Genomic DNA, 25,822 nt, shown 5'->3' with positions numbered 1-25,822 from the left:
TCAAGAGCTCAACAACATCCAGAAGTTCAGAGGTTCCCTAATCCTGAGTTATAATGCGCTGAAAGCATAATAATATTGCATATCCCGCAGTTCTGCTCAATTCTTTTTCTCCAATGTATTTTAGCTATTAAGTGTTACAGCCCTGATCTTGGTTTCAAGAATATGATAGATGTTAACAACTTTATAATAATCAAGGTAAAGTTAGAAGATGTATATGCTGAGAAAAAGGAGATGTGGGATGCAGTTTATGGTTCCATGTGCAGAAAAGCATATAAACTGCTTAACTACAGTTTAAAAACAGACCATGTTACCTCTGAACAGAATCTATCACTCAGTTTAACACAAATCACTAGAGAATTAAAAACAAATTATGTCCATGTTCTCTGCAAGAAAAGTGTGGTATAATTGCAATAAATCAATAAACTGTGACAGTATCAGTTGTAGCAATAGACCTATATTCAGTACAATACAACACATTTTATCCTAGGAAGCTATAGCAATTAATAGTACCTCACTACAAGATATGAGAATGACTTTCAAATTTCCAAACCTGAAAGGTTAGCAATCTACCTTGTAGCTTTAACACTGAAGAGCAGGGCTTTGTTTTTGAGAATACATATATACATTTATCCAAGAAGAGAAACTACCTTCCGGAAATTACTTCTGGAGCAGCATAATTAGGAGAGCCACAGCTTGTTCTCAAAAATTCTCCATCTGACATCATATTTGAAAGGCCTGAAAATGTACAAAAGTTCAAATGAAGATGACCAGTTGCAGATAACTAAAACACATTAAAGCCTCCCACAGTGCAAATAAGTTATTCATGCATCCAAATTGTTACATAAACAAATGAGGCACAAAAACAAAACAATACTACCAGTAGGAATACCACATACATAATAATTAAATAAAATTGTTCTGATGGCACTACCTTTGACATAGTAAAAATATACGCAAAACATTGTGAAAAAGATGTCTTTATCATAAATTGTAGAATAGTTAAAACTGAGATTTTGAATCTGCTACATTAAATGGGGCATGGCCACAATCTTTTGGAAGAGAGCTTTTAATAAAGCTGAATGCAGAATGATCCAAGAATATCAATTCCCTAAAAAAGTATTTTATTGAACTTCCTCCCCACGATCAATATAATGCAGAAAAAAAAAGATTCTGAAGGAATGTTTCTAGGAGGTTTTATATTGAATTATCGAATCAAGCTAAAGATCGGCCAACTTTAGAAAAGCCACACCCTTAACTCTGTATTTCCTCCTTATAAGATCTGATCTCATCTATTATTTCCAAAATAAATAAGAAAAGTTGTGGGGTAGAACAAAGACAATTAGTATCATTCATTAATCTAGCCTCTTTCACTTGGTGTTCTTAAAGCCAAGGTCTCCACCACTGTTTTGCTACTGTTGCTGCTGTTTTGTTAGAGTGCTTATTCCCACAAAGGCAGCCTCTATAAAAGCCAACCTAAGTCCAATAAGCATAGCCAAAAAACAGATCAAAGGATCTTGTTGGCAAGGCAAAGTAAATGTTCCAGGAAGACAAAAGGACTGAGAAGGTTTTCAGCTAAGCTGGAGCACATTAGGCACATAATTTTATTGCTATAAATAAATCCAATCTTAGATTCCCTCACACTGTCCAATCAGAGACAAATGTCCTACACTATTTGTAAAAGCCCTCAACATATTTCCCCAAGAGAAACTGGGAGGAAAAGCAGCTCAGCAACAGACCAGACTCTTGTCTACTCACTTAAAAGGGACTGAATCTTCACTTAAATGGGACTGAAACTTTTGAAATCCACTCCAAGATCCATGAGCTAGGTGGGCCAACTCAGTAGAAGACAATCTCGCATATTTATTTTACTCTAAACTCCATTTAGTATGTTATTTGTTTGTTTGTTTGTTTATATCCTGCTTTATCTCTCCATATGGAGACTCAAAGTTGTTCACAATCAAAAACATTATAACTTCAAATATACAAATATACAATAAAACAGTATAGTAATATATATTATCAGTAGTAATTATATTTAATATATTAGTATTACTATAGTACAATATTATTATTATTATATATTATTCTATTGTATTATTCTTAGTATTATATTGCATTGCATTATATTATATATTTCTATACTGTACTATACTATGTATTGAAAAACTAAAATGAACATTTGCGAGTTTTTAAAATGGTAAGTAAATTGTAAGCTATCCAAATGCATTTTGACATTTAGGGTACTGCAATTCCCTGGTAAGGCTTAATTTAACCCCCACTGTAATTAAGCATCATCCTTTTGAAATGACTGGACACTTAGATGTACTTAGTTCGTTAAATCAGAAACCATTTAAAAAAATCAGGGATTCACCATATCTACAAAAGAAATACCATATTATCTAGATATTTCCATATTTATATACCATGGATTCCTGAAATGGACAAATATGGTCAATGGCAGAATATGACCTCATATCTATTGGTGATACATTTCAACCCCCTCCCCACCCCCATTCCTCCATCTAAAGTTGGGGTTTCTGTGACCCTCCAGGTGCCACTATACTGAAATTCCCATCAGCTTAAGCCAGCCTGGTCAAAGGTTAGACATAATAGAAATGCATCTTGAGTATAAAGCACCTCCTCCTGCTTTCAAGTGCAAGGTCAGTTACTGCCAGAGAATCATGGATCTGGTAGTGTAAGTTTTCACATTACGATACACAGGTTTACAGAATGCACTGCGGTGTTACATTTCAGTTGAGCAACTCATATCAGAACATCTCATAGCAAATATAAAGCTTAAGCATTACCTTCACAAAAATATTTATCCCGATGGCAATTTAGAAAAAAGCCACAAAAGGCACACATTTTTTAAAAAATACTAAAAGAGCAGTAACACTGAGCTACACTTTTCCTTTATACACAAAGAAATGGTTGGCATTACATATATCACTTCTGTAATGGATTTCAGTACCTGAAATGTAACACTCGTTAAATAATTGAAGTATACAAAAATAAGTAGCACTTCAAAGGAAACCTACCAAAATCAGCAATCTTGGCATTCATGTGTGCATCGAGCAGTACATTTTCAGGTTTCAAGTCTCTGTGAACTACCATGTGCCTGTGGCAATAATCCACACCTGAAAGGATTTGCTGGAAGAGGCGTCTACTCTCCTTTTCATCAAGCTAACAACAAGGGAGAGTAGAAAAGGGAGTACGTTTTTAAAACACAAGCAAACAACACAAACCATTCAAGCATTTCCCTACATTTTAATAGTAATACATGCCAGTTTTGTGGCTTTGGGACAACCTCCTCCAATCCACTGCCTTCCTAGGAAGGGTAGAAGCTATATTAATTAAATCGGAAAACCTTTGATCAGGAAAAGGTGCATGAAAAAACAAAGTATGATCATTAGGGGCAAAGAGGAAAATGAACTGAAATGACAATATAAAAGAAATAGGAAAGTCCATATCATCTTTTGTTCTTAGTGGTACTTACTAATAAGACGGAAAACTTTTTTGCTTTCTAAACATCACCACTAAATCCGAATAGTGTCCAAGCTTCAAAACTGATGTTTCATAATTAACAAAACAGCTTCTTAGATTACTTGGTACATTCACTTTAGCTAAGAAGGTATTTAACCTGGTTTAAAAGGTCAGTACTTTAAACAAAAATAACTAAATGCCATTCTTTGAAAACTGCTAAACTGATTATTTCAGCTCTTTAGCTTTCCCTTTTCTTACAATTTAGAGCAGCGAGAGGGGAGGAATAAGACTAACTGGCATAGTTAAGACATTGTAAAGCCCTCTGGCATTTAAAATTTAGCCAATGCCTATACAAGCAGTCCCCAAGTTACAAACAAGTTAAGTTCTGTACGTTTGTTCTTAAGTTAAATTTGTATGTAAGTCAGAACAGGTACATTTTTAAAGTGTAACTCCAGCCGTGTGTGTGTGTGCACACACATGTGCACATGTTTGTGTGTAAATATATATATATACAGAGAGAGAGAGAGAGAGAGAGAGAGAGAGAGAGCATATAGAGAAGGGTTAACACACCCTGTGGTGTTTCCTTTGCTGTCTGTGCCCCTATTCAGAAGATGTCATCTCACTTTCTGTCCCTGTGAGAATTGGATTTTGAAAAAAAGGTTTGTTGTAGAAACAAACCTTTTCAGTTGAGACACCTTTTCCCCATGATAACTCTTTCAGGCGTGAATTTCCCTTCCCTTTCTCTCACTTCCTGTTGTCTCACTCCTGTTTGTAATTATGAGTCATTTGCAAGTCGGATGCTTGTATACCAGTTTCAGACTACAGGAAGATGCACATATCCAGAGAAGATGTATGGCTGGATTTGCCCTGTGAATATATTTTGGTGGGATGGGTCTGGTCTAGCCCTGATCCACAACCTACAAAAATATTTTCACCCTGAGACAGTTTGTGTGGGACCTACTACTTGCAGACTTTAATGCACCATTTGCTGCAAAGAGATTTGGGCTCCTTTTTTGGTAAAGAACTGTAAACAATTTTCTCTATGAAATACCTGCTATAGCTATTAATCACCACTAATGTCCATCTTATATGGCTGGTTTTGCCTCATGAATTCGTTTTGGTAGGACTTTAAGATCTTCCAGAGAGGCCCTGCTCTTGGTCCCACCACCTTCACAGTCGTGGTTGGTGGGAATGAGAGACAGGGCCTTCTCTGTAGTGCCCCCCCCCCCCGGCTATGGAACGCTCTCTCCCTCCCAACTTTCAGGAAGCAACTGAAATCCTGGCTTTGGAATCAGGCATTCGCAGATTGATGGACTGAACTGGTAAAGACTAAGAGCTACTGGACCACAATGTTTGGATTGACTTGGATGATGTTTTTAAGGCAAAGAATGTTTTGTTCCAGCAAAACATGTTACTCATTGCAATGAGTAATTGCTTACAAGGAGTCCTCTTCTTGGATGAAAGGATGTTTTATTTACTTGCATAATATCTGAGTTTTTTTATTAATCTTATGCTGTTTTTAGCTATGGGTTTCATGTGATGTTTTTAAATTTGTGTTTTAAACATTATTAGGTTTTAAGCTAATTTTTGTGAACCATCTTGGGTCCCTCTCAAGGAGAAGCCAGCAGGCAAGGGAGGTTTATATATCTGTGGAATGTCAAGGGTGAGAGAAAGAACTTGTCTGCTTGATTAGCACTGAATGGCATTGCAGCTTCAAAGCTTGGCTGCTACCTGCCTGGGGAAATCCTTTGTTGGGAGGTGTTAGCAAGCCCTAATTGTTTCATGTCAGGAATTCCCCTGTTGTTTGAGTGTTCTTATTTATTTACTGTCCTGATTTTAGAGTTTTTTAATACTGGTAGCCAGATTTTGTTCCTTCTCATGGTTTTCTCCTTTCTGTTGAAATTGTCCACATGCTTGTGGATTTCAGTAGCTTCTCTGTGTAGTCTGACATGGTGGTTGTGAGAGTGGTCCAGAATTTCTGTGTTCTCAAATAATATTCAGTGTCCAGGTTGGTTCATCAAGTACTCTTCTATGGCTGCCTTCTCTGGTTGAATCAGTCTGCAGTGCCTTTCATGTTCTAGAAATTCTCAGCTTCTAGAGCCAGCAAGCATGTTAACTATTAGGGGGGACTGAAGATAGGCGCATGTTTTTCCACTTTTGCCAGGGTTTTGCACCCTTAATTTCTGTGAACGGGAAAGTCTGACTGCACTCCTAGAATGAACATTCTCTCTTCCTCTCTCCCTCCCCACTCTTGAAGCCACAGAAATATTTCAGATATGCAACACCATATAGAACTTATTTAGAAGAGGTGCTCCTTTAAATAATGAAAGATGGTTGTCATAACAAGTGCTCTTCATCACCTCCAAATTTTGCATTTAGCATGCTCTGGCTGCTGTAAACTCAGGCTTGATTTGCAAGTCTGACCGCTGAGGCACGAATCAATGATGAATCTTATTATAGGAGGGAAAAGGCCCCTTTACCCAACTGACTGTTCAGGTGAACAGTCTGACCATATGAGTAGAATAATGCAGACAGTGAAGTCACTCAAGCCCTTCTACTCCCTTATGTGAACTGGGTAACTTTGTTTTCCTAGGTTCTGGAAAGATGGGTGGGAAAGCTCAAACAAGCATTGCATAATTCAGCTTTTCATGTCACATCTGGAGCAGCTCACAGAACATATTAAAGGCTCGTCTAACACTGCAAAATGAACAGTACTTTGAACAGATAAAGAGAAACTTACCCTTCCATTTTTACAGATGTAATCAAACAATTCACCCCCTGAAACATATTCCATCACCATGAAAATGTCAGAGGGTGTGCTGATAACCTGGTACCTGTGAAAGACAACACATCAACAAATAGATTACATATGCTTAGATACATAATGTAACATTATGTAGATCTTTTATTTGCCAGCAAAATAGCATATGTCAGGCATCCCAATTTAATAGGATTTATTTCTCAGGTTAATGTCATACAAAAAACTTCCATTTGACATTTTTGGATCCCTGTTCTGTGCCATGTATAAAACATTGCTTGCCATGATTTGTTCATTGCACAACAGAACCCATACTAGAAAACCTTCCCACATTTATTTTATCCACACGACAGGAACACTCCATTTCTCAATACACATACCCCAAGAAAACCCCACCCAATATTAGAGATTACTTTGGAACAAAAACACTCAAGAGCTTACAGTTTAATTATGTGTGGATGCCGAAAAAGCTTCAGATTTTGAATTTCTCTGCGGATTTTTCCCACAACGTCAAGACTGCGAATCTTCTGTCTGTTCAAGATCTTTACCGCTACTTTGTGCCCAGTCAGCTCATGCTTGCCAACTACAAGAAAGAATGAGAAGTTCAGCCAAAGTGTGACAAAGGAGGTGCTCACAAAAAAGACACTTTAATTAAGGCTATCAGGTCTGTTCTCCCTAAAAAGGGGGGGGGGGGGACAGAAAGACTAAAAATGTTTCTCTCTCAGGCTGACTTCACAAGAACAAAAGTAAGCAATACTGCAAGAACTATTCATTGGGACATACCTTATTGGCATACACAGTTTTGTTTACTGCACACAAACACATTACCTGTATGCTAAGGTATTCAAATAGTGAATAATAATACACCTAAGATTCATAAGAGACAAAAGCCAAGACAGCTAATTTGTCTCTGACCTTGCTGGTCTCTCAACAGCAAATAACAGAGTGAGCTCTTCAGCTAGACTTCTTCTCTGCCTTCCCTTACCACAACCAAGTAGGTAAACATCAGGTTGCCCCATCAAATCTGCAGAGATAATCGTACAGAGACAGTTGCTATACAACAACAGTTTCCATTCATTTTTACACCAGAAAAAAGATCACACTCCATGAAATTGTAAGAGGAAGAGGTCCATCCTACTTTCAAGAAAACAAGTTCATTAAGAGCCACGTAGTCAACCAGATCATGATTATCCGAAACCATGCATACAACCAAATGCCATTAAATCATCTGACTTCTGGCTCTAAAATACCATAGCTTTCTGCTGGAGATATATCCTTTAGGTATATGTTACAACAACTCTATGGTTACTTCCAGGAGAAGTATAGCACAGAATCACCTGGAGGGCCCAGCAAATTCCTAAAGACCCCTTTTCTCAAGGCACGGGTAAATGAAACAGCATATATGCATTTCACAGATACAGGGCATTACTGTAGTTTACTGAAAAAATCTTAAAGACAGATATATAAAAAACAGATCCAATGGATAGAACTTGTGGGCACCAGTAATTCTGAAAGTTATTTACAATCTTCAGGTTAAGAGACTATCAATAGTACACACTGGGGTCCATTAGAACAGGAGAGTTACTATGAGCAGCCATATTCTTGTAAAAAGTATTTGAATACACGAGTTTCAGAAGAATTCAACCTGATGCAGGCTCCTGACTTTAATTCTTTTCTCAGTGAGAGTAATACCTAATTAAAGAACATGAAGTGTTTTCAAACTGAAGTGACACCCAGGTGAGTTAGTTCATATTTTATCCATCTTCTTAAAACTCTGCATGAAAGAAAGTACAGTAGATTGTCTGTGAAAGGTGAGATTGGCTGCAAAGTACCTCAGATCTCTTTCATACTACACAATTATTGCCATGGCTACATCCTGTTATCCAGGAACCGATATCATAGAATGATTAGGACTAGAGCTCTCTGGCAAAATATTATGAATACCACCCCAAACTACAAGTTCCATAAATGAAACCATGGCTGTTTAAGCAGTATCCAAGTACTGAAAATATGTAATATTAGAGAGACCCTAGGCAGGGAAGTCTAAAAGAAAATAGGAGTCAATTCACTTCTTCTATTAGGACTTAAGAATGGCAAAAGTGGTCAGTGGACATATGTGTGTATACATAAGGTCAACATTCTATCCCCCCCCCCCGCCCCACACACACACACTTTTTTAAAAAAAATTCTGTTCCTACTTGTGCAATGATGCTTTATAGGAATGAATCCGAAGAAGCAAAATTCTACTATTGTATGAAACCTGGTTTTAGGCAAGGTCTCTAATCTGCTAATGCATTACACTTATCTCAAATGGCAGAGTGAGAAAAATTACTAAATCAATTTACTGGCAATAGATACTTACATTATTCACACTGTTAAATGGAGGGAAACCATTACTTTGGTTGACAGCCTCTACCAAAGACAGATAGAACCTCAAGTTATACTAAAAGCACTAGCTTTTCTTGAACAAAGGCTAGTGGGTGATTTGCTTAGTATTATCACACACTTTCATTGAACTTCAAAAAGCATTAGCTAACTGTATAACCTTTAGAACCATCAGAAGAATGGCTAGGTCCTATAAAACAATGCTTGACAGCTGCTTATAAAAGGACCAAACTAGAATGACAGCTCAAACCCATAATCCTGATCTCCCATATTTTTCGGAATCTTTCCTATCCTGAGCATTTATAAATATATTGTATCACCTTACTGTGTATCACACAATATATTTAAAATTTTAAATACTTCTAGATAAAAGCACATTGAACAGGATAACAGTACGAACAACATTAGAAATTACAACAACCTAAAACCATATATATTGTAACAAGCTTACTAAGTCTGCCATCAGAAATACACCATCATTGTTGCTAATCAGACCTCCAAGAAAGAGCATTCTACAGTTGCAGTGCCACAACCAAGAAGGCCCTCTCTTATTTTCACCTATCTCAATTGGCTCCTATTGGTGAAAAATGTGGACAAACCTTAGTTATCAGGCTATTTACAGTTCTAAGACCTACCATTTAAAACAGTGTTTCCCAACCTTTGGGCCTCCAAGTGTTTTGGACTTCAACTCCCAGAAATCCCAGCCAGCTTACCAGCTGTTAGGAACTGTGGGAGAACAAGTCCAAAATACCTGAGGGTCCAAAGGTTAGGAACCACTAGTTTAGAAAGTGCCTTAAAACCTTCCTGTTCAAGGAAACCTTTGGGGGATCATAATTCAATGATATTAAATGGTTAGAAAGGCCTATGGGTTTGTTATATACAATTGGGTTCATATATTTTATTGAAATTTAATTAGAGTTTACAGCATGTCTAATATTTCTGGTTTTATTTTAACGTTTATATTGTGTGTTTTATTGGCTGCAAGCTGCATTGGGCCCTTGAGTGGGGAAAGGTGGGATATAAATTTCTTAAATAAATAAATACCAAAATCCAAGGATGCTCAAGTTCCATTAAATACAATGGTAAAATAAAATGGCATTCCTTATTTAAAATGGCAAAGAAGCTTGCTGTTTGGAATTTTCTGCTGAATATTTTTGAGGTGTGGTTGGTTGAATCAATGAATTCATGGTTATGGAGGGCCAGATGTTCTTAGGGAGAAGCACTCCTTCAAGAATCAAGTCTTAAGCCATTTAGGGCTCTAAATCACCAGCACCTTAAATACAGACTGGAAGCAAGTTGGTAGTCAGAACAGCTCCTTTAAAAGTGATATTCGTGTCAACAATCTTGTTGCTGCAATTTGCCCTTCTGTAATCTCCAAGTCATCATCAAGGACAACTCCATATAGAACTCACTATAGTAGTCTATTCAGGAAGTTAACAGTTTTTGGATTACAGTAACTAAGTTATCCCTGTCCAGGAAATATTGTAGCTGACTTGGTCCCATGTGTCTGCTCTGAAGATCAAGGGCAGGATAGGATTAAATATTTGCCCTCATGTCATTTCCCTGTCTAGAACATTGGTCTAAAATTTAGTGTTTGTGTAAAATGTATAGCTATTTATACATTTTCCCTGTGGAGCTATTATGTTCAAAAATGTGGAATACGGGAAAGATAAGGATTTAACTCTGCTCGGTGCAGTTTCCCTAGTCTTCAAACCATCTGCAAGGAATGCAATTAAACTGGACAGTCCTAATCCCCAATATTATTTCTTGTTTGGCCATAAACCACTTTGCAGTTTGCAAAATACAGAAACCTTCAATTATTCAACAAATTCTAAAGCAAATGTCAGTCTTGTCCAACAACTTTCTACAGGTCTTGCAAGTTTTTTATATTGCTGTTTTCATTGCATTGTTGTTGAAAAGACTTGTCATTCTTTAGATATGCTTTACTTGAGTGTCTTTTTGGAACAGGAAAATGGAAAGCTACATAAATTATAAATGGTTTGCCACTGCTAGCTTACACTGCACCGCAAAGATAATGAAGTTCACCCAAAAACCTGCCAGCATTTTATACTGAACAGAAAAGCTCACATTTCAAAGGAACAGTCTATTTTATAAGGGGGAGGTTACTGTTGAAAATACAGTTAGCAAACAGTCTTAAAGGAAATGAAGAATTATGAATAATCTCTAGTCAGCAATGGAAAGTCACTCTCTCTCAGCCAAAGAGACAGAGGCAAAGGCAAACCTCAACAGAACAAATCCTGCCAAGAAAATTCCACACTTTGAGGTCATCATAAATCAGAAATGATTTGTAGGCATGAATGAACTCAAGCCAGTCAAATACATATATGAGTATCAAAACCAAAAAGACTTGAGGGATATTGCAAAATATAACAACAAGAGGAAATTTCAGTATGAAAATGCCTCAAGAAACAAGTTTGAAACTATTTCAGGACCACAAGGGTACATAAGATATCTTCTTTCTACTTCACTTTGGAATTTTCTTCCCTGGAGGATTTCCAAACTCAATATATGCGCCTTGTGACAACTACAACTGAATTTCAAACTGGCAGCTCAGCACCATGGAAGAGGTGAAATAACTAGAGTGACCTGCCTCAACCCTTGGGATGGAATTGTTACACTTCTAATAAAAATAACTTCTGTAGATTAACTTTTTAGGTCTTACTAGTATACAGCACATCCACTAAATAAGTGGAGCTTACACAACTGTTGACTTGCGAAGTTTCACTGAGCCAATTGGAACTTCAGTTAGATTTAGTTCTTAGTCAGAGAATGTGTTTATTTCACCACTAAAAAGAGCAAGTGAACTCAGAGTTCAATAAAAAACTGTACCCAGTAATGGGCACAAAAATTAAGACTGATTCAAATGCTTTGGAAAACTATCCAGAAAACCTGAAACAAAATGTAAAGATGAATTAGAATTGAATCTATTCCAAAAATATCCCTGAAGCCTTGCAATTCACATGAAATGTACCCAATACTAGGGTTCACATTTTTGTTTCTGTCATCAAAATGTCAAGCTATAGAAATAACTGTTTGGAATCTGGAGTTCCAAAAAAATAGTACATGACACCAAAAATAGTAGGGCTGGGCGGTTTCGTTTCGTTAATTCGTAATTCGTTAAAATAATCGTTAATTTTTCAATTACAAAACGATAACGAACCAGTCTGGAGCAATTTAAAAAAAACCGAATTTTTAAATCGTTTCGTAAATGTTTTTTATTTCGTTATTGTATTCGTTTCGTTATCGTTTTGAGGTCGTTTCGTTATTATTTCTGCATGTCTGGGGCAAGTTTTATAGTTGTTTTTGGTTTTCTAAGGGTTTTTATAGTTGTTTTTGGTTTAATTAAGCTTCAGAAGTTCCCCCTGTCCCATTTAGAGGTTTTTTAGCGTATTGCGCGGTCGCGTCCGCCATTAACAAATCGATTCATTATTGTTTCGGAAATCGATTCGTTATTGTTTTGTAATTTTTTTCACATCTATGAAATTTCGTAAATATCGAACTTTTTTAAAGGAAAATTTTGTAATTATTTTAAATAACGAAACGCAAAAACCCCCAAAAAACGAATTGATTTTAGAAACAAATTTTTCTGTTGTTACCCAGGCCTAAAAAATAGTACTCAAAGGATGATCCATAAACATACTCTGCTTGCCTTACCACCATCGGATCCTCTGAAGATGCCAGCCACAGATGCAGGTGAAACGTCAAGAGAAAATGATGCTAGAAAGCGGCCATACAGCCCGGAAACTACACAAGCTATTAGATGCTCGTCCACAGCAAGGTTCTAGAGTCTTAGCAGACCACAAACTGAACTCAAGTCAAAAGAATGATGTGAAAGCCAAAAATTTAATGCAATTCTTAAGACTGAGTACTGTTTAGATCAAGAAGTAGAAACACCATTCTATTTTGCTTTGGCCAAATCTCACCTGGAATACTACGCCTAATTCTAGACGTCACCATTCAAGACAGACTGGAACATATCTAGAGAAGGCCAACCAAAATGATCAAAGGTCTGGAAACTTGTCCTGTGGAGAATGACTTAGGGAGCTCAGTATATTTAGCTTGGAAAAGAAGACTGAGAAGTGACATGTCAAGCCCATTGGGGCATGTGCTTAGTATAGTTCTTTGGATCAAAGTCCACATGGTCTGAAAACTGATATTCCATTCAAATGGATGCCAATATGGCACAAGTAACATGCAGAAAGATGCCACTACAGTTAAACAACTGAAGGAGCCCATAAATCAAGAGTTAGCAACTCACTGTAGGTGTTGTTCTGGGTGAAAACACTACAATCCCTTATTGGCCATAAGAAAATAATATAGACCATAAATGCTGACATGTGAATTGCACAACTACCTATTTGAACTTTGAGACTGTGTCCCTGCCAGATGTAGACAAGGATTAACCATGCACACATAGATCTCACTTGCATAATCTTTCCATAATACTTCTCCACCTTCTGCCCCAATTTCCACCAATATTATTAACTACAAAAGTGTCTACTGCTAGACTTGAGAAAGGAGGTTATCTGAATAAAATTATTCCATTTATTGCAACTGTGGCAGGATTTGTGAATGATATAGCTAAGTGAAGGGGGAATAGAAACAGTTGCTCCATCTCATACAGGAAGATTCATACATCCATTTGATGACTTCAGGGGACAACTGAGCAAATAATTCCCACTAAGAAGTGACATCAAAAGTTTCTCCGTGACAATTAATGGAACAGCTGAATGATTCCTCCCCCATGCATATATTCATTTCATTTTCCAGTCAAAGAGCAATACATGTTGAAACTAGCCTTCAGGATCTCAACTGACCCCCTGGTTTATAGTAGCATCTGTGTCGCACAGCCAGATTTACAGACAAGATCAGTATTGGATCTACAACAAGCTACTCATTTCACATACAAATTCTTCAACCACAAAATTTGTCAGTAGGCCTCCTTACACCAATGGAAAAAATGCCTGAGCAAATTCGTGAAGCTACAGAAATGTATACCACATGGATGAAGTAATGTATCAATATTGAAAGAAGCTGCAAAAGCCACGGCACAGCTAAAGGTTTAGAAATGGTTTGTAGAAAAAGAAATTATGCAAGATACTCTGATAAGATGAAAATTCACAACCCAATAAAAAATTCACTAGTAAAATGTTTGACTGATTTCACTATAGCAACTGAATGATGACTTTCAAACCAACCACTTTGCTTCTGTGGGAGAAAGAACTTCCATAGTAATTTCAAAAATACAAGGACAGTAAACATGTTTTTCTAAATATATTTGGAATATATTTAAATACAAAACATTAATTTCCAGGGAGAGGCAAATTCTGTCAGCTATTAGAGGAACTAACTTGCCCCTAAGAAGCAGGAAGAAGTCACCAAAATACCTTTATGACCTTCCCATATTGACTTCCTCATGATGCCCCTCCTCCCCCAACCAGCTACTACAAAATATCTTTTGCTACTTTGATATATGATGATTGTTGAAGTTCGTAGTCTTAACAATTTTATGTAAACTGCATTGTGAGGTATAGCTTGAAAGCAGTATACGATTATCTTAGACAAATAGCATTACAAAAGTTGGAAAAACCTTGAAGGCACTCTGCAACAACTAGTTGGATTTTAAAGCATATGTTAATGTTGTTTGAAAGCTTATTGTTTCAAGCACACTGACTGCTAGCTGGGAGTTTTTCTTTATTCACCACAGTTCACTATTTACAAACTTGAATTAAATGCTTTTCAATGGGCTCAAGATGAATTCAGGAGACCGAATTATGACTTCTAGTCTTTAGAACTACAGCACCTTCAAGTTTAAATGGTGACGGTGGAAGGGATGGGGGGATCCTCCACATGAATAAGGCCTGGTTTTGATGCTGTTAGGAATATATTTGGCCTGGCACTTGTCCTGCATAGCAAAGACCTGTTTCAACAAAAGTTTAAAAGCTATGCAGGACAACTTGAAGAGAAAACAGTAATACTGGAGTGTAAGTATTGTTTCTCACAACAAAGAATGGGAAGAATCTGATTCAAAATACACAAAATGTGATGGTATTGTTGACTCAAGTCAAAGTAGTAGCCCTGAAATGACCAGGTCTTGTCCTGTTACGAAATATAAAGAATATAACCCAGCATGCTATAAACGATAATAGCAGAGGCCTTTGGAAGTGTGAAAGAAATGGATTAGACAAGTGAATTTTAAATGCCAGGCTGTTGCTCTTTGACAACTACAACAGCCTTATATTATTTTCGACATTTACTGGTCATCCTCCCATTTACATGATTGCCCAGGGCAGTGTACATACTTCAAACATACACAGTAAAAACTAGTCAGAATATTGTCAGGATAAGAACGCCTTGCAAAACTAGCTTGTGCAGAAACAGATCAATGTTTTCAAAAGCTTAGTAGAAGATTTTGGTTTTCATCCCCCCCCCCAAAAAAAACTTTGGAAAAATAGTGGAAAGCTAGATAGTCTAGAACAGTGGTTCTCAACCTTCCTAATGCTGTGACCCCTTATACAGTTCCTCATGTTGTGGTGACCCCTAACTATATAATTATTTTTGTTGCTACTTCACAACTGTAATTTTGCTATTGTTATGAATTGTAATGTAATTATCTGATATGCAGGATATATTTTCATTCACTGGACCAAATTTGGCACAAATACCAAATATGTCCAAATTTGAATCCTGGTGGGGTTGGACGCGGATTGATTTTGTCATTTGGGAGTTGTACGTGCTGGAATTTATAGTTCACCTACAACCAAAGAGCATTCTGAACTCCATCAATGACGGAATTAAACCAAACTTGGTACACAGAACTCCCATGACCAACAGAAAATACTGGAAGGGTTTGGTGGGCACTGACCTTGAGTTTTGAAGTTGTAGTTCACCTTCATCTAGAGAGCACTGTGGAATCAAACAATGATGGATCTGGAGCAAACCTGGCACAAATATTCAGTATGTCCAAATGTGAACACTTGTGGAGTTTGGGGAAAATAGACCTTGACATTTGGGAGTTGTAACTGCTGAGATTTATAGTTCACCTACAATCAAAGAGCATTCTGAACCCCACCAACAATAGAATTGGGCCACAGGTTGAGAAGCACTGGTCTAGAAAGTAACAAATCCAATGTAGCATGACAGAGATGGCAGCATCATAAACCCTCCTTGTATAAACTTTTCCCCCAACTGGAACACAGAACACCACCTTTAGCCATATATAAAGATTTAGTTCTGCAATAACTGTAATTCATTAACTAAGGTAACCAGCATGCTGACAGATTAGCAGGGCCATTAAATAGCAAGAATAATGTTTTCTGCCTCAATAGAAAACTTTCTGCTTTCTTTCTCTGGGAAAAGACAAGAACATGTTTCTAAAATCACAGAACTGCTTACATGAACACATTGGAAACTACAAAAATAGACAAACCTTGATTTTTGTGGGTTTAATTTTCATGGATTTGTTAAATGAAGACTTTGTCACCAATAATTAAATGGGAATTTGTTTGGAATGTTGTGACCTACTGAGCAAAGTTGTATACAATACATGTAAACTATAATGTAATTTAAAATATTTAAAAAGTAATAAAATTTAGTAAGTCAAAAATACATAATATATATGAATTGTATTTTTCTGTGTGTTAACTACGGTAAACAGTATTAAGAATTAAGTTTGAGGTCCTAGAGAGAGTTCTGTTTTTTCCCATTTTTGGAGGGATTATGTGCCTCCAACCACTAAAATTGTGAAGAGCTGACTGTATATATAGGGTCAGACTGAATGTCAACATCTCATCAGATTTCATTGACTAGCCATGAGGACTGAGATATATAGCTGACATGACCAGCCACCACATTCCCAAGAGCCACCCTATTCTTCAAGCTCCAGACTGAGGATTGGATAATTCAATCCAACCCTATTACAGTCTGTCAACTCCCAAAGCTGTAAAAAAATTTTACCTGAGCACTTTCTGCATCTGAAGAAGTACATTTATATCCATGAAATCTCATGTTAAAATAAAAAATAGTTAATCTTAAAGGTGCTGCCACTTTTTTTCTCTCCCTCCCTTCTCCTTTTCATGCTGCAAGAGACTAGCAGAGCTATATCTTTGAAAGCAACCCAATCAGAGATGCTAAGGGTGCTGAACAAAATTAAAATTATCACCAATTGCTCCACAGGTACTTTGCATATACACACTCACTGAGATCATCAATGGAAGTGCAGAGCAACAGTTTCCCCACCTCCACAAAACCCCACTTAACAGTCGGATTAGCAAATCAGTGATCAACACAAATCAACTTTTCTTAAAAGAGAATTTGTGAACTAGTAAAATTATGCATATTTTGATTAAAATGTAGTGGGGGGGGGAATCAAGAAGCAAATAAATTATTTCAGATATTGTATACAAATAGGGAGAGTGAGGTAGTTTTCTCAACCAGCATATACTGGAGTGGGGACACTGGGAATTCTAGTCTTCTTGAGTTACTAGCTATTCCCATTTATTTGAGGGTAGAACTGTGTATGCTATACAATCTGTCCTAGCTTGCTGTCTCAGATCCCTTCTACACTGCCCTTTATCCCAGGAACTGATCCCAGATTATCTTCTTTAAACTGGATTATGCGAGTCTCCACTGACAAATAATCTGGGATAAGTAGATAATCTGGGATCAGATACTGGGATATAGGGGCAATGTAGGAGGGACCTCAGGGTGTGGAGGCAGACATTCAAATCCAAGGGTGAAATAAGATTGAATTACAACTCCACTCCATAGATGTACTGGGGACAGTAGAGGGGATGCCAATTTGTTTTTCACCCAAAGACCAAAGATGGTGTTAGGAGGATTCTAATTTAGGAATTTCTAATACATACTGGTAGTTCACCTGAAAATAACGGACTCTGAAAGAAAGGCATTTCTCTTTAAAGCAGAAAGAACATCTTAGCAGTTGTGTTCCAAGGATTCCAACCCTGAAGCTTTTATTGGAGTGAGTCTATTTGCTAATACAGCTTCCAGCAAATAAATTCTATGCAGTACAATACAGTGGTCATGAATAGCCTTTAGTGATTCAAAACCTCCATGGATCTGATTGCTCAGTGCTCCTAAACATTCAGCACTGACACCAAGCACGTTATGTATTTGCCAAGATTCTTTAATAGGTTCTGGGCAGACAACTGAATTTTCACTTTGACCAAAGAAGGAGTTAAAAGGGCTCTGTAACATGAAAGAGAATTATGTCCCTGCCAAAGACTGTTTCACCCACCCCACCAACCTCCAACACAAAAACAGACTTCATCCAATGGTAATTCAGCTGTAATTTCCTGTGAAGACAACACAGGAAAAGAACAAAGCATCTGCTGCATGTTGTTCAAGTATTCACACCATAATTCTGACTCTACCAAGTGCTGAAACCAAAAAATCAAAATGCTTCAGTGCTCCTGTTGGAAGAGCCTGAGCAAAAAAAAAAATGTTTTCTATATATACCTTGATACAGGGCAATAGTTTAACACTTGCTCACATTTTGCAGATGTCCTTACAGTACTCCTTATACACAAAGGTACTAACAATCTGTCCTTCAGTCATTTTCACAACAGCACTTCTCTTATGCCTTTGCTGGCATTAGTCAGAAACTGGAAAAGCATTAGAAATCAACACTTTGATTTCTACAGCTAGTGATTCATCCAGTTCAAAAACCTATCTGAGACAGCAGCAAGCATGACAGCAAATGCTTGATATATTTCTTTAAATTGCTAACAGCAACTGCAGAGGAGGAGACAACATCTTCATAGAGGTGTTTAACATCTTACTCTATTTTTTTAAAAAGTATACAGTCTTGTTGCAACCGCTGATCTTTCCCTCTTATTCATTTTTAAACAAGCCTGCCAAATACCTAAATATCTTATCTATCTTATTAATGATACAACAAATCAATCCTATCCAACAAATTTCATATGACCACATGAGGAATTTGAGTGGATACCTCATTTTTGCAATTTCACTACAAGTTGGAAATAGCATGGCAAATGATAATTAATGCCTGCAATCATATGCACACTTTCTTGGGATTAAGCCACACTGAACTGTTTGGGACTTAAGAAAAAGTGGAGAGAATCAAGCGGCTAGTGTACCAGGACTATATTACACTCACGCTGACTCCCCAATCTCCAAAAATGTTACAACTTCAGAATCAGCAAACCAACATGCATACAAAGTATTCAGATGATGAACAAAAAAAAAAAGGAAAGGAAAAAGGAGGCAGCTGGGGCAAGGCTTTGATTTTCCATTAATCTTTGTTACTGACCTCATCCATCCCATTTACTAAGCTCAGTTAATTGCCTTACAAGCCCTCTGGAATATCACAATTCATTAGTTCTTCCTTTTGGCTGATGCACACTAGACAGACTATATTTATGCTAGAAACCTGAACATATGGGCCCAAACTAAGGCAATGGTATTTATCTGGCTAATGTGCTCTGGTGGTGGAAAAGAATTGAAAATTAACTATTGCTCAGATAGAAATGGTTTTAATATTTATAAAGAGTACATTAGACATAAAGAGAAGACCAAACTAAAATTATGACACAATCTAGCAAATAGCTAATTGCCTCTGCCTCCAAGTTATCTGCCCCTTCTCTTTTTTAAGACAGAACATCTGATCCAACAGTACTAAGATCTTTCACTAGCACCTCTGCACACAAGCAGAGTATTTATGTCCTAATTTAATTTTTAGTTTCTTGTAGTCATCTATTGTAAATAAAATGAAAGCTCTTCTTGCCCAGTCTTAAATGTCAACTTAGGTATGCAAATAAAGCCTCAATGTTTTTATGGTGAGTTAAGTGTGTTACAGAAGGGGACTAGCTTTAACATGGTGCATTTAAAAGATAAGTTGTTTCAACAAAAGCTGACTTTGAAGACAGATTTGCTGAGCTGACTTATGGTCTTAACACCTCAAAGAGATTCTACATGAAAGACAGTTTGGAAGCTCCAACTGGTACAGGACTGCTTGACTATGTGTTGCAGACAAATGAAATCACAGAATTTGAATCCACTGTCAGTGTCCTGGTCTCCAGAATAGCAGAAAACAAGCTTGCCCACTCCTCAATATGACATCCTTTTAAATACTTTCAAATACTTAAACAAGGCTATCATGTGCCTTCTTCTCCAAGGTGAACATACCCACTTCCTTAAGCCACTCCTTATACAGAAGATTCAGATACAAAATATTCTTTTTCTGATTCATCTGCGCATGTCTGAAGATTTCAAGGTTTTAGTTATTGCTTTTAAAGCAAAGAATGTCTAGGGCCATCATATTTGATGAAATAGTCTTCATCTTCTATATTATTCTCCGCAGGTTTAGGATCAGCCCAAGTAAAGGCATAATATAAACAGCTACCTTGTAAATCAATATTGTAAATCAAGGGGCATCAACTTTTGAAAGAACCTATCAATGGAGAAATAGGGAAGTGCCTTCTAATGAGACAACGTAATACTCATGTACCCCATTCAAAACAAGTTCCATAGAAAATGGGGAAAATGCAATCAACAAATACCTCAGAAGGAACTATTATTTCAGACGTTTGTTATCTGATGTGCATTCAGGTCAACTCTAGTATAGGAAATGTTGAAGGAGATGGATCACCTGAGTTATTGTTTTTTTAACCAAAGCAAGAATATCATTCAAATCAGAGTAAAGTCACTTTAGCAGTCAAAATAACAATCTCACTGTAGGAATCACTTTGGCACATGTAATATATATAAAATCCAAAAGGGCGTCGTAAGGGGCCGCAAAACGCGAAAACCCCCGGGACAAAAAATTACCAAACTTGGCGTACGCATACCTCAAACCACAAGGTATGCAGAACACTCATCACAACTCAAAAAAACATAACAACAAACTCACAATTACACAACCAAACGGAGATTGCGCAGAGGAGTCCTGGCGCGAGTCGCCCGGCGCGCGCACATGGCTGCACCACGCCCCCTCCATGCAAGCCACACCTCCTCCCATTGCCGCCCCGCCCCTTCCCCCATGCCAAACCGAGCGCGGCCTTGGCGTCGACGCTGAAGCCCTGGTCTGGGAGTGGGAGCTCACCCGCCTGTGCGCTATGAGGGAAGAAAGGTAGGAAAGAAAGAAGAACAAGAGAGTAGGAGCATGGGAAACAAGGGAGAAAGGAAGGAAGGAAGGAAGGAAGGAAGGAAGGAAGGAAGGAAGGAAGGAAGGAAGGAAGGAAGGAAGGAAGAAGAAAGGAGTGGAAGGGAAGGTGTAGGAAGGAAAGGAAGGAAGAAAGGACAGAAGAAAAGGCAAGGGAGGAAAGAAAGCAAATGAAGAAGAGAAAGGGAGGGAGGGAGGGAGGGAGGGAGGGAGGGAAGGAAGGAAGGAAGGAAGGAAGGAAGGAAAGAAAAGGAAGTATGGAACTACAGAGCGAAGGAAGGAAGGAAAGAGAAAGAGAGGAAAGAAAGGAGACAAAGAGAAAGGAAAAGAAAAAGGGAGGAGGAAGAAAAGAGGTACAGAAGGAAGGAGGAGAGAAGGAAAGAAAAAAGGGATGGGAGGAAAGATGCAGCAAAGGAAAAAGAGAAAGAAGGAGAGAAAGATGCAGGGAAGGAAAGAAATAAGGAGAAGGAAGGATGAAAGCAAACAGCTAAAGAATGAAGTAAACAGGTAGAGAAGGAAGAAAGGAAAGAAGAAAACGGAATGAAGGAAGGAGTGAAAGAAGCAGAGAAAGAGGGAGAGAAGGCTGGCCACAGCAACGCGTGGCGGGTAAAGCTAGTCCCATCTAAATTGCCTCTAGTTCATCTTTCTTCTTGGTTAATAATTTCCTTGATTTAAAGACAACAGCATTTTTCTTGAACCAAGTAGTGAGGGAGGGAACTGGTGCATGGAAGCAAAAGAGGGAGATGCGGGAACCTGAAATACAACATGTGACCAAACCATAGTTTGATAGCTGCATGTGGATAGGACACGGGTCTCTCTGTTCTAGCAAAAGGACTAAAAAAAAATATTTCCAACAAAAGCTAGCCAAAGTATGATGCTACTGAAACACCAATGGCAAGTAAAACCCCATTAATTCAACCATTTTAAAGAGCAAATACCCTACCTAAACTTTCTTATTGTGATAGTATTTTTATAGGGTTGGATTATTTATTGCACTATTTGCATTATATGCAAGTGATTGCCAAACCAAATTTGTGGGATGGAGAAGTGTTCTGAAGCAAAATATGCAGATCTCTTGCTGGTCAACAACACTTCAGGATTTCATAAGGTCTCCAAACCTTAGCTATCTTTTTTTAATAAACAGAAGTCTCTAATACATATGACTTGGTTAACATAAGATTGAAATGCTCAATCCAGGTTTCCATTATTGTATCTCTAGTGGTAATTTTAGATAGTTTTTCAAAAACTAATAGAAAAGCAAATCCTCCTGTGTGCCATTCAACACCAGCATTAAAGAAAAAGTTTTAAGTACACCATGAACATTTGATTCCACATATCACAGCCATCAATCACCCTGGTGTAATATTCACAACCACCCTGTTCTCTTACAAGATAATTTAAACAATTGATAACTGCTGAAAAGATTTACAGACAGTGTCCTTCATCTCCGTCTAGGTGTATTTGTTGTCACTTTGTCCTCTCCTCTCTATAGGCATTCCCCAGGTAATGGACAACATGGGTTCTGTAGGTCTGTTCTTAAGTTGAATGTGTATGTAAGTTAGAACAAATACATTCTTTAGTTTTAGATAGCATAGGGAAGAGTTAACAGCCCTGTAATGTTTCTTTCACTGGGTGTGCCTGTTCCAAAGATTTCACCTCAATTTTGTCCCTGTATCAACTGGATTTTGAAAATGTTTACTTGCAGTGGAAACAAGGACTGGCAATAAAGCTTCAGAGGAGACACCTTTTCCCCATGATAAGTCTTCCAGGAATGAATTTCCCTTCCAAGGGGTAGATTTCCTTTCACTTCCTGTTGTCTGACCCCCATTTATAACTATAAGGCAGATATAAGTAACTCAGGGATTGCCTGTATTTACAAATAGTTATTTATAGGATATAAGTCTCCTCCAACAGCCAAGGAAGATGAGAGAAGGAAAGAAAGGACTGGTAGCTTTGGGCTGGCTGAAACTGGCTGGGACAAGAACTAAGATTTTTAGCTGTGGTTGGATGCAGCAAAGAAGGCTGAAAGTTGGCAGCAACAGGCAGAGTCTGAAGGTGAGTTTACAAGACAAGACCACAATCCTCATCTCCAGTACACAGACTTGAAACTGGACACTGAAAGCAAGCTAGGGTCACATTAAAGAAAAACAAGCACAGCTGCCACCATAGGAAAAAAAACTTTCTAGAAAGTAAAATTCCACTGCATTTGGTGGGGCTTGTGTTTAGGGAAACCTGTTTTGGGCCTGGAAGCAAAACTACAATACAACATATTGCTCTGGGTGTAAATATTGGTAGGTATTGTTCTTTAGTCCCACTTTGCTAATCTGGAATCATGCCAGCATCATCCCATGAAGCCACAATTATCATCACTAGCTTTATGTGCACTGATTAAGTCTTGAAGAGCAAGCAGGGATTACATCCAAGCAAAACAAACACTGTTTTGCCCTGCATAATTGCAGTGCTGAAACAAAACTTTTGAGTAAACAAAAATTCCACTTAATTCCGTTAGTGATCCACACTATAGAATTAATGCAGTTTGACACTACTTAAACTGCCATATCTCAAAGCTACGAAATCCCAGAAGTTATAGTTTTACAAAGTCTTCAACCTCCTCTGCCAAAGAGTGCTGGTTCCTTACCAAACTACAAACCCCAGGATTCCACAGCACTGAGCAATGGAAGTTAAAGAAGTGCAAAACTGCATTAATTCTTCAGCATGGCTGCAGCTGAAGTAAACCTGTTTTGGATCTGGCCATAAAACAAGTACCAGACATACAAAGGTTGACAGGAATAGAACAAGACTTAATCCAATGTAAACGTACATCGAAAGGGTTGGGCTGCATAGTAGTACACTATTGCCACATAATACCTGGGAGTTTAATTCAACAGGACTTGGTCCTGACTAGAAAAGGGCAAGATCTAGATTGAAAGAGAACTGTTAAGGTTTACTTTGTTTTTCCCCCTCAAAGCCCCTCAAAGTGCACCTGTATCAGGCCTGGGCAAACTTCAGCCCTCTGTGTTTTTGGACTTCAACTCACACAATGGCTGTTAGGAATTGTAAGAGTTGAAGTCCAAAACACCTTGAGGGCCAAAGTTTGCCCAGGCCTGATCTATATCATCAAATTAATGCTGTTTGCCATCACCTGAACTGCCATGGCTCAATGATATGAAATTCTGGGAGTTGTCATTTTACAAAGGCTTCCGCCATCTTTTCCAAAGAGTGCTTGTGCCTCACAAAAGTGCAAATTCCAGGATTGTGAAGCAATGAGCCATGGCAGTGCAAGAGGTGTCTAACTGAATTCATTCTATAATTGCAGAATTACATTATAGAATGAATTCAGTTTGACACCACTTTCAGCTGTTAGGAATTGTGAGAGTTGAAGTTCAAAACACCTGGAGGGCCCAATTTTGCCCATGCCTGATAGGTACACCCTTCATTACAGGTAGTCTCTTTGGCAAAGACGTCTAAGGACCTGGTAAAAGGATAACCTCCAGGATTTCATAACACTGAACAATTCAAGTGGTGTCAAACTGCTTTAATCTGACAGCACCCTCTGACAGAAACTAAACCAAGCAAAGACACTTCTCAATGTAGACCCTTCCTTCCTCTTCAGTGTAGTAGAATCACGAGTTGGAAGAGACCCCAAGGACCATCCAGTCCAACCCCTTTCTGCCATAAAGTTATATATATATATATATATATAGAGAGAGAGAGAGAGAGAGAGAGTCAGCTGCAACTTGAGAAGGTGCAAGTCCCTTCTAGTATGAGACAATTGGCTGCCTGCAAGGATGTTGCCCAGGGGACGCCCTAATGTTTTACCATCCTGTGGGAGGCTTCTCCAATTTACCTGCATGGGAAGCTAGAGCTCGCATATGGGCGCTTACCCACTCTTTTTTGATCAGCAGTTCAGCCGGCACAAAGATTTAACCCACTGCGCCACCACGGCTCCCCAAATAATAAGAATAATAAAGCTTTATTTATATCCCGCCTCTCTCCCCTTACAACAAGAAAAAAACAATACAGTGTTCCCTCACTTATTGTGGGGGTTACGTTCCAGGACCTCCAGCAATTAGTGAAAAACTGCAATGTAGAGATGCTGTATTTATATTAATATTTATACATTATTTTAGTAGGTATACATTATTTTAAGTCTTTATACACTTAAAATGAAGTGAAGGAAAGGCCCTTCAAGGGTGGAGGGAGGGAGGGAGGGAAAGCACCTCCGAGAGTGGCAATGGCAAAACCCCACAAAACAGTGAAAATACCATGATTTAATTTTAAATTAATATTTTTTGAAAATCATGTAACAGTTATTCCGTTAAACGTGAACCGCAAAGTAGCACATCTCCCTCTACGTAATGCATCTCCCTCTACGTCCCACCCCAGAGTGCGCTCGACCCCACCACTATCACAAGTGAGGCTGGTGGGGACGAGAAGCAGGGCCTTCTCAGTGGTGGCCCCTCACCTGTGGAACTTACTCCCGGGGGAAATTAGGTCATCAACATCCCTCCTCTCCTTCAGGAGGAAAGTAAAAACGTGGTTGTGGGACCAGGCCTTCAGGCAATCTGACAGCTAGATAAGGACAATCAGACGACTAGGACTGACAGGACTGACAAAGTGGAATTGGAAATTGGACTATGAGATGGCGAACGCGGTGCGTTAAATGTGTGAAATCGGGTTTTATTGGTTTTATAGTTGTAATGCAGAAACTGATTGCTAATTGTTTAGCTGCTGCTATGTTGTTTTTATTCTATTGTTATGTTGATGCCTTTGTAAGCCGCCCTGAGTCCCCTCCGGGCTGAGAAGGGCGGGGTAGAAGTAACCGAAATAATAATAAAATAATAGCGAGGGAACACTGTATACATAGTATCAATCACACTGACAATCCAAAAGGCAAAATCAAAGCAAACAGATCATAGAATCAAAGAGTTGGAAGAGACCTCATAGGCCATCCAGTCCAGCCCCTGTCAAGAAGCAGGAATATTGCATTCAAATCACCACTGACAGATGGCCATCCAGCCCGTTAGTCA

The 25,822-nt window shown here is 38.2% G+C and overlaps 1 protein-coding gene across 1 annotated transcript in view; it reads right to left on the bottom strand.

Moving 5' to 3' along the window:
• Nucleotides 1–25,822, bottom strand: part of PRKAA1 (protein kinase AMP-activated catalytic subunit alpha 1) — a 36,549-nt gene that overhangs the window by 9,906 nt on the left and 821 nt on the right. The window contains exons 2-5 of the mRNA XM_067464626.1: nt 6,683–6,824; nt 6,224–6,317; nt 3,039–3,183; nt 648–735 (exon numbers count right to left, since the gene is read on the bottom strand). Of these exons, the coding sequence (XP_067320727.1) occupies nt 648–735; nt 3,039–3,183; nt 6,224–6,317; nt 6,683–6,824 (469 nt within the window). The remainder of the gene's footprint in view (nt 1–647; nt 736–3,038; nt 3,184–6,223; nt 6,318–6,682; nt 6,825–25,822) is intronic.

This window comes from Anolis sagrei, chromosome 2 (genome assembly GCF_037176765.1).
Source record: "Anolis sagrei isolate rAnoSag1 chromosome 2, rAnoSag1.mat, whole genome shotgun sequence".
NCBI classification, from domain to species: Eukaryota; Metazoa; Chordata; class Lepidosauria; order Squamata; family Dactyloidae; genus Anolis; species Anolis sagrei.
Note: the sequence above shows the minus strand (reverse complement) of the source record. Positions and strands in the feature narration are given on the sequence as shown.